Here is a 9,491-nt window from a genome sequence, read left to right as displayed (position 1 = left end):
GGGAACCCAGGAGGCGGAGCTTGCAGTGAGCTGAGATCCGGCCACTGCACTCCAGCCCGGGTGACAGAGCGAGACTCCGTCTCAAAAAAAAAAAAAAAGAAGAAAGCAGACTCTTGGTTGCCTAGGGCTGTGGGTGGGAAGGAAGATTGACCACAAACAGGCAACAGGAACCTTTTGGGGGTGGTAAAAATGTTCTAAAACTGGCTTGTGATGATGGTTGCCCAAATCTGTATATTTACTCATCAAACTGTACACTTACAGTGAGTAAATTCTATGATGTGTAAATTATACCTCAGTAAAGCTGCTAAAACATGCAAAAGAAAACCAGAAACAGCCCTTGCTCCTTCCTAGCTATGCGGCCTGGGACAATCAGCTCCACTTCCTTGAGCCTCATATTATTTATCTGTAAGATGGGAATGTAGTAAGGGAACCTCTGAATAAGCATATAGGGAGAATTTATGTAACAGAAGTGCGTGGAAAACCCTTAGCTGGGAGCCTGGCACCTGGACAGGGCTCTCAGTCATGGGGGCTGTTGGTGTCATATTCATGGATCCAAAGAGACTATGGCCACAGAGCTCCTCCTTGCTGATGGCTGGTGGTGGCAGCTTTGTTCACTGGGCATTTCCAGTGCTCAGCATTCACTATGCACTGTGAACATTCTCTGAGCATCACAGAGAAGCAAACAAAACAGAGCCCTTCTGCAGGTGTTCAGCACCCTTTGGGGAATCAGAGGAGAGGACAGGTGTTTGCAACCCAGCGTGACGGGCACACGGGGCTGTGGGAGCCCAGGGAGGACACCCTGACTAGACTGGGTATGGGAGGGGCTCAACAGAGGCTGTTGCCCTTGTGTCCTCGACTGTCTTCGAAGGACATTTACCTCCGTGAACTCTGGTGAGGCTGATTCTGGTACAGGCCAGGGCAGGAAGGGCTTTCCAAGAGAAAAGGTCCCCAGCAGCGTGACTTGAAGGTTTTTCTGAGCCTATTCCACTTTTTTCATTTCACAACTGGGGAAACTGAGGGCCAGAAACTGAGGTAGGAACTGGCTAAGGTCTCTGGTGGAAGTGGGATTTGAACGCTGCTGACTTTGAAGCCTGTGTGTGTTTGGGTCCTCCGAGAAGCAGGCGCCAAGACAGTATTGGACCAGCAGAGATTTACTGGGCACGCACCTGTGCAAGTTAAGGGAGGGGCAGGAGCAGACAGGGAGAGCCTTCAGACCGCCATGCAGGGAGGAAGAGGAGGAAGGAAGGAAGGTCGGGCAGAAGGAGACTGAGACACAGCACGGCTCTAAGACCGTTTGGCCAGGTCAGTTGGAAGTCTCCAGTGGACCATTGACTGTTGGAGGAGTTCCTTGTCTCGCAGGAATGAGTGGCACTAGTACTCCGGCATGCTAGGTCCTGGCTGGGAGCAGCCTAAGGGAAGCATGGCTTCAGTGCAAATGTGGTGATAGATCCAGGGGGTGCCCTCTGAAGTTAATCCGCTCTGCTCCCCTCAGCAAGGTCTTCTGAAGGAGATCTGAGTGGTGCATTTCCATGGCCACCACAAAGCCCAAGTTCCTGTGGCCTCCACCTCCTGGTGTGTTCTGATGAGAAAAGCTATTTGTTTCAGGACAGGACAGCAGCAAGGTTTTGAGCTGGAAATGGAAACGCTTAAAGACATAATCATAGGGACCACTTCCCAGGTGCGCATTTGTTAATGTATCATCTCTGTGCTGAGCCCTTCAAATACGTGATTCTATTTAATCCTCACAGCAACACAATGGGGTGGGTGTTATTCTAGTCCCCATTTTATAGATGAGGAAACTGAGGCTCAGAGAAACCCTCAAGTCGCACTGCTGGGGACCTGTGAAGCTACTGAGTGGCTATTCTAACTGCTGCACATGGACACATAGTGGCCTGGAGTTAGGATGTGTTTTAGTCAAGACTCCTAGACGCCAGTTAGAGAAAACCAAATTCAAGCTGACTTAAGCACTGGCCCACATGAACTGAAAACTCCAGGGGCAGTAGCTTCAGGCATGGATGGATCCAGGGACTTGAATGACGGGGACCTCCACTCTTTCCATCTCTTTGCTCTGTCTTCCTGTCTTTTGACGCCATTCTCAGGCATAGTCGCTTCCATCTTCAGACTTCTGCCCTTACCACTACTCTCCAGACAGAATGAGGCATCTCTTTCCCAGTCATTCAAGTGGAAGCCTAATAATTGAGTCTCATTGGTTCTGCCAGAGTCAGGAGTCAGTCCTGCACTGAACACTGTGGCTGGAACAGTGGGACAGGTTGATTGACCAGGCCTGGGTCAGGTGGCCATTCCTGGAGTCCCAGGGTGGAGAGTGGGTGGGGTCCACCTCACCTCTCATATGGACTGGGGGTAGGGAGGATGGTAACCTCGGAAAATTGGGGTTCTGAGACCAGAAGAAGGGGATATAGAGTCTGGGCAGGATGGGACACATGCTGGGGACCTAGTGGGAAGGGTGGAGGAGCTCCTGGGTGTGGTCTGCTGGCATCTGAGCCCGTCTGCACACTGGGGTAGGTAGAAGTCTTGCAAGCCTGACCGTCCCTCCACTTCCAGCGTCTACTGGGACTATGCCATGACCATCCGCCTGGAGGAGATTGTCTACCTGCACTGCCACCAGCAAGGTAGGGACTGTGGGGACAGGAAGGGGGCTGTGATCCTCTGATCCTCTTGGATCCCCTGCCTGTCTCCACCCCTGCCTATTCATTAGCGTTGTATGACAGTGATATGGTGGACACCCCATATTACCTGTGCAACCTTGGGCAAGGGACCTCACCTCTCTGTGCCTCAGTTTCCCCATCTGTAACGGGAATTACAACAGGACCCTCTCATGGGGTAGTTGTGAAGATGAAATGATGGATGTTAAGGGCTCAGCATGAAATCCACCTATGGCTATGGCATTAGTTGCTGACACTTACTAAGCACTGATAATGCTTAGATGACTCTGCCATCGATCAGCTGTGTGACCTTGGGGGAAGTTACTTAACCTCTCTGAGCTTTGGTTTCGTCATTTGTAAAATAGGCAGTAGTAGGTAGGACTCTTAGGGATATTGTATTTCAATAAGACAGTGCCTCTAACATGCTGTGCTTGTACTCAGTAAGTGCTCAATACATGCTAGCCAGAGTCATCTACTGCCCCAAGACACGGGAAGTTGAAGGCTTCCATACAAAAATAGGTTAGGTAGATTTGTAAAGGATTCCTGAGGAGCGTAGGGTGCTAGGGGGCATCTTTTTCTTTTGGTGGTTAATGTCAGGAAGGTCAACTTGGTTCTTCTTGACTTTGTCCTGTAGTCCCCAGTCAGAGGTGGATGGTGGGTGAGATGAGAGAGACTCAGAGGAGGTAAAAACTGCTCCTGACCTTTGCCCAGGCCTTTCCCAGAGCCTCAGAGCAGGATCCCTGGGTCTGGCTTGGCACCCCTGGGGGATGTGTTTGCAGGAAGGGGCTGTCACCGTGCCTCATAGTGACTTCCCACTGGGTCTTCTCTGGCTGCTGGTGGCGGCAGTGGACAGCGGCGGGACAGTGGTATTGGTCAGCCAGGACGGGATCCAGAGGCCGCCCTTCCGCTTCCCCAAGGGTGGGCACCTCCTGCAGTTCCTCTCGTGCCTGGAGAATGGGCTGCTTCCGCATGGGCAGTTGGACCCGCCACTGTGGTCCCAGCGGGGTAAGGTGAGTGATCATGGGGACCCGTGGAGGCTGGTCACAGAGGGTGGTTGCTTTTGCCTGTGTGCCCTTATATGGCTGTGTGGCCTCATGCGCTCCCCACTGATACCCTCAGCCTAAGCAAGTTGTGGGGACAGGTGTGTCCCAAGGATCTTGCTTTGGGACATGTTCTTGCAGGGCAAAGTGTTTCCTAAACTGCGCAAGCGAAGCCCTCAGGGTTCTGCCGAGTCCACATCTTCAGACAAAGACGATGACGAGGCCACGGATTACGTGTTCAGGATCATCTACCCTGGCATGCAGTCGGAATTCGGTGAGCTGCTCTGTCCCGGGCCCCAGGGAGTCACCTGCTAACTGATGCTGAAAATGATTCCAGGTGTTTGAAACTAGAAGATGACAGATCTGGATTCTGGGGCTAACAGGAGGATCTGGAAACAAAGTTGGTTTCTTGGTAGCCTCAGTTTCCCCCCCCAAATAAGAACAATAACCACCCTCTACTTGTCTAATAAAGACACTAGGAGAGGTGGCCTGGGGTAGTGGCAATGGCATAGGTTCTGGAATCCTGGCTGAACTTGGGCAAGTCATCTCAGCCCTCTGTGCCTCAGTTTCCTCATCTGTAAAATGGGCATGTTCATAGCACCAGTTACATAAGTCATTCTGGGGCTCAAACGAGGTAAGGCGGCCGGGCATGGTGGCTCACACCCATAATCCTGGCACTTTGGGAGGCCGAATTTTGGGAGGGAGCACTTTGGATTGCCCGAGCCCAGGAGTTTAAGACCAGCCTGGGCAACATGGCGAAACCCTGTCTCTACAAAAAATACAAAAATTAGCCAGGTGTGGTGGCATGCATCTGTGGTCCCAGCTATTTGGGAGGCTGAGGTGGGAGGATCACCTGAGCCTGGGGAGGTCGAGGCTGCAATAAGCTGTGATTGTGTCATTGCACTCCAGCCTGGACAACAAAGTGAGGCCCTGTCTCAAAATAAATGCAAATTAAAATATTTTTAAAATGAGATCAGGCATTTCACACATATACAAAACACTCAAATGTTGTTGTTAATATTCTACTTCTCGTTATTATAAAGAGTCAATGAGATGATGAAACATTCATCGTAGAGCTCATGGAGTAAGGCCTTGCACACAGTAGGCCCTCAGTAAGTTGTAGTCAAACTTGACACCAATAGAGGCGAAGCACATGAGATGATGGTGAATGGCAAGCAGGTTGCACGGTGCCTTCGTGACACAGATGCGTAGCAAATGGAAGTTCTTACTGCTAAGAGCGTCATCATTGCGGGGCTATTGTGAGGATTCAGTGAATTAAGATTTGAAAAGTACTTAGAAGAGGGCCTGGCATTTATGAAGCATGGTATGGGTGTCTGTTAAACAAATCAGTATTGAGTGGTAGGCTCTTTCTGTTCACTTCATTTTATTTAACATGCAGCGGCCCTGATGTTCCCATCCGAGGATAATGGCTCTGAGCCTCCCTTTGCTGAAGCAGCCACGTGCTGGGCAGTGAGAGGCTCTTTTGAGAGCAGATGTCCTCCTGGACAAGGCTGGAATCCCTTAAGCACTACAGAGTGTCCTGAAGTGTACATGACTATGTCTGTTCCTGCCCTGGATCAGGGCCTCCCAGCCACTCCATGGAACCAGGTGCTCAAAATCCTGGCCAGACACCAAGGCTCTTGTGGGCCCCAAGGCTGAAAAGGCTCCATGTATGAGGGTGAAATCCCGTGGGATGCTGAGCCAGCTTCTGTCCTGTTGCCCGAGAACTTGGGCTTCCCACCCCTGTGAAGACCAACATTCATTAAGAGTTCCACTCGAGAACCTGTTATCAGAGAGGGCTAGATCCCCTGTAGTTGCCTTCCCAGGAAACTCCACAGCTTCTCATCCAACAGGCAATCCAACTAGGCAGAGTGCTGGGTGTTTAGTTTATTTGGAGATTCTCCATGTCATCCTCCTGTGGCTTGATGAAGGCCAGTGGAACAGACACTGGCTGTGCTCACCCACAACCTCAGCATTTCTCATTCTGTGCACGCTGTTCAGCTACCAACTGCAGCTCTCTGTCTCAGTATCTCTTTGCCTGAGGGTTTTCTCTGGCCGCAAGAGTCCCTTCTGGCCAGGGATGGGGCATATTGGAAGCATCAGGGAACCAGTGCCTCCCTGGAGCAGCCCTCAGCTCATGGCTGATAGGAGTTAGTGTATCAATGTCCCAGCTCCCTCTCCCTTTGTGAGGCAAACTCTGACATACATGTTCTGCACAGACTCCTAGAGCTTCCTTGGGAGATTAAGCATAGTTACCTCTATTGGTAACTTGCTTGGCCACTAACCCTTTACTCCCTCCCCTTTTCTTCTTTTGTCTCAGTTTGCCCCTCCCTTACTGATGTGCCTTTGGAACTTGCACTTGGATCCTCGTCTGCCCTTGAGGAAACACCCAACTAATTCAGTTTATCTAGAATTGGACATCTGAACCTTAGTGTTACTGTCATTTGGGATGGAATAATTCTTTGTTGTAGGAGGTGGTCCTGTGCATTGTGGAATGTTGAACACCCGCTAGATGCCAAGTAGCAAACTTACTTTGCTCTTAAGTTGTGACAACCAGATATGTCTCTAGGCATGGCCAGGTGTCCTCTGAAGGGTGGCAAAATTGCCCCTGGTTGAGAGCCATTGGTTTAGAGAAAAGAATGCATCACTGCCACTGCTCTGCCACTGCGGTGTGGTTAAGTGACCTGTCCTCCGCAGACCTCACTTCCTTCTCTGTAGAATAGGGTGACAGCACTCCCCACCAGCATTCATATTCTGAGGAATCAGCAAGATCATTCCTAAAACACCTGGTGACCTGACATGGGGCCTGGCGCTTGGCAGATGCTTAGTAAGCAATAGCAGATATCGTGTCTTGAGTGCCACTGTGTGCCAGGTCCACTTCTGTCCATTGTCCCGCTGTCCCTATCTTAATTCATTCCATCCTCACCATAGCCCTCCCAGGTTGTCATCACCATCCCCCATTTTGCAAGGAGGAAACTGATTCACAGAAGGGTTAAGCGACCAGTCCAGGATCACATAACTAATTCTTGTCATGGCTGGGATTTGAATGTAGGAGGTCTCGCTCCAGAGCCTGTGCCTGTAACCACCACTCCATGCACATCGTTTTGACTGGCAGGGAGCAGGCATTGTGCTTTCACTGCCTTCATTCTCAAGGTCAGCTTCAACCCACATGGAAATGGCAACCGCATCCTTGGTTGATTTTCTGGGGCTTGAGCCTCACAGGCTTAACAAAAACAGTCATCTTACGGTTTCCGTCTGTGACAGGTTTCTATCTGTGAGAGGTATGAAGTTCTTTCTGAAAGAGGGCCTAAATCAGAAGTCAACAAACCCCTTTTCATGGGCCAAATTCGGCCCATTCACCTGTTTTTGTAAATAAAGATTATATATAATCTCTGTTGCCAGGCTGGAGTACAGTGGTGCAATCGTGGCTCACTGCAGCCTCGACCTCCTGGGCTCAATTGATCCTCCCACCTCAGCCTCCTGGGTAGCTGGAATCACAGGCACAAGCCACCATACCTGCCTACTTTTTTTTTTTTTGATTTTTTGTAGAGATGGGGTTTTGCCATGTTGCCCAGGCTGGGCTTAGAACTTCTGGGCTCAAGCAATTCATCTGCCTCAGGCTCCCAAAGTCCTGGGATTGCAGGAGTGAGCCACCTCCCAGCCCCTTGATTGTGTTTCTATTGGATAGTGCTGGTCTAGCGTGGGATTTCTCAGCCTCAGCACTGTTGACATTTAGGGCTGAATAATTCCTTGTGTGGGGGTTGCCTTGTGTACGATGTTGAGCAGCATCCCTGACCTCCAGCTACTAGACAACAGTAGCACCTAATTAATCCCCAAGGCGTGAAAACCCAAAGTGTCTCCAAACATCGACAGGATTGCCCAGGTTGAGAACAGATGGTGTGGAGAGAAGTGCCTATGAGAAACCAGCTGAGGTAGAAAGAGTAGGATGACAGTCAAGTCCTCAGGCCAGGCACAGTGGCTCATGCCTGTAATCCCAGCACTTTGGGAGGCTGAGGTGGGAGGATGACTTGAGCCCAGGAATTCGAGACCAGCCTGGGCAACATGGCGAAACTCTATCTCTACAAAAAATTTTAAAAACATGAGCTGGCCATGCTGGCACGTGCCTGTAGTCCCAGCTACTCAGGAGACTGAGGATGGAGGGTTACTTGAGCCTGGGAGATCAGGGCTGCAGTGAGCCACGTCTGTGCCACTGTACATCAGCCTGGATGACAAAACAAGACCCTGCCTCAAAAAAAAAAAAAAAAAAGAAAGTCAAATCCCCTGAGTTGGGATCTTGGCTCCTCTGCTTGTTAGTTGGGTGGTCTTGTGCGTGTTGCTTAAACTCTCCATGCCTCAGTTTTCCAATCTGTAAAAGGGGATAATGATAGTACTGTACTCAGTAGGGACAGCTGTTGTTAGGGGAAAGAGGAGAGGGACTTCAGTCAAAAAAGACTAGATATGTCCTTATCTTAATTCATTCCGTCCTCACCATAGCCCTCCCAGGTTGTCATCACCATCCCCCATTTTGCAAGGAGGGATGACTTGCAAATGGCCTACTGCCTGGCAGGGCTTTGGGTGATTAAGTTGTGCCATCATTCTGAGCCTCAGTTTCTTCTTCTGCAAAGCAGAAGAGGGAGGATGCATCCCTCACAGGGTCGTGAAGGACAATAACTGGTTTCCTTAGGTTTGCTCAGGTCGCAAACTGCCTAGCCTGACACTCAGCACATAGTAGGCACGTTATAAAAATCAGCATTCTTTTTTCTAATTGAACACAGTATATGTGGGAGCTGTGTGGAGCCAGGGAAGGGGAGGTTTGGAGCCCCCAGAAACGGACTCTTCCAGCTGTCTCAGTGTCCTGAGGTGGCTCCGAACCCCCACCTCACTGGTTCTTTCTGTTTTGTATCTCAAGTTGCCCCCGACCTCTTGGGCAGCACTTCCTCCATCTCTGTGGGCCCTGCCTGGATGATGGTTCCTGCAGGCCAGTCCATGCTGGTGGTGGCCAGAGGGAGTCAGTGGGAGCGAGCCAGATGGGACACTACTCTCCCCACGCCGAGCCTGAAGGAGCAGCCCCCCAGTAATGTCTGGGATCTCCCCTTCCCCGGGGGCTGGGTGCCAGCCACCTCTGCCATGTTGTCATTTGAGTCCTGGTCCCAAGGGAGATGGAGGCAGGAAGGGAGATGGAGACAGAGAGATTGATGCTCTCCTGCTGTCTAGCCTCCACCCTATGGAAGGCAGTTTGCAGTGTGGTAGGTTCAGTAGCAAAGGGATCAATTGGTGTTATCTGTGTGGATGTGAGTGTGAGAGGCTGAGATGGAGGAAGGCACGGTTACCACGCTTGGGCTAAACTGGTCAGTGCACCCCTGAGATTGGCTAAGAACTGGGGCTATTTTTCTAGAACATTTTACAGGGGCTTACTGGTCTTCCTTGGCTAACTCATGGGTGAGTTACATGGGGAAGAATAGTGTAACAAGCCACATTTGGTGGCTGCGAGAACTACATCATATAGCAGCTTCCTCTTCTGTCAGTGGGTAGGGGCTGACCTTGTCAGCTACGGAGCTCCGACGGCCAGAGGACCAGTTCCACAACTCCCCCTTACCTTGGGGCGCAAGGGAAGAGTCAGGGTATTACCAGCTGTCCTGTGGGGACCATGACATATGGGTGTGCCACTCTCTTCACTTCCTACAACAGGGATTAGAAAACTAAGACTCGGCCGGGCGCGGTGGCTCAAGCCTGTAATCCCAGCACTTTGGGAGGCCGAGACAGGCAGATCACGAGGTCAGGAGATGGA

The 9,491-nt window shown here is 50.8% G+C and overlaps 1 protein-coding gene across 1 annotated transcript in view; it reads left to right on the top strand.

Moving 5' to 3' along the window:
- SGSM1 (small G protein signaling modulator 1) overlaps positions 1-9,491 on the top strand; it is a 94,793-nt gene that overhangs the window by 31,330 nt on the left and 53,972 nt on the right. Inside the window, exons 8-11 of the mRNA XM_011975363.1 lie at positions 2,563-2,630; positions 3,510-3,673; positions 3,845-3,977; positions 8,613-8,777. Coding sequence (XP_011830753.1) covers positions 2,563-2,630; positions 3,510-3,673; positions 3,845-3,977; positions 8,613-8,777 — 530 coding nt within the window. The remainder of the gene's footprint in view (positions 1-2,562; positions 2,631-3,509; positions 3,674-3,844; positions 3,978-8,612; positions 8,778-9,491) is intronic.

This window comes from Mandrillus leucophaeus, unplaced genomic scaffold (genome assembly GCF_000951045.1).
Source record: "Mandrillus leucophaeus isolate KB7577 unplaced genomic scaffold, Mleu.le_1.0 Scaffold154, whole genome shotgun sequence".
In the NCBI taxonomy this organism is placed as follows: Eukaryota; Metazoa; Chordata; class Mammalia; order Primates; family Cercopithecidae; genus Mandrillus; species Mandrillus leucophaeus.
The sequence above is the reverse complement of the archived record's forward strand: the minus strand, read 5'-3'. Positions and strand labels throughout refer to the sequence as shown.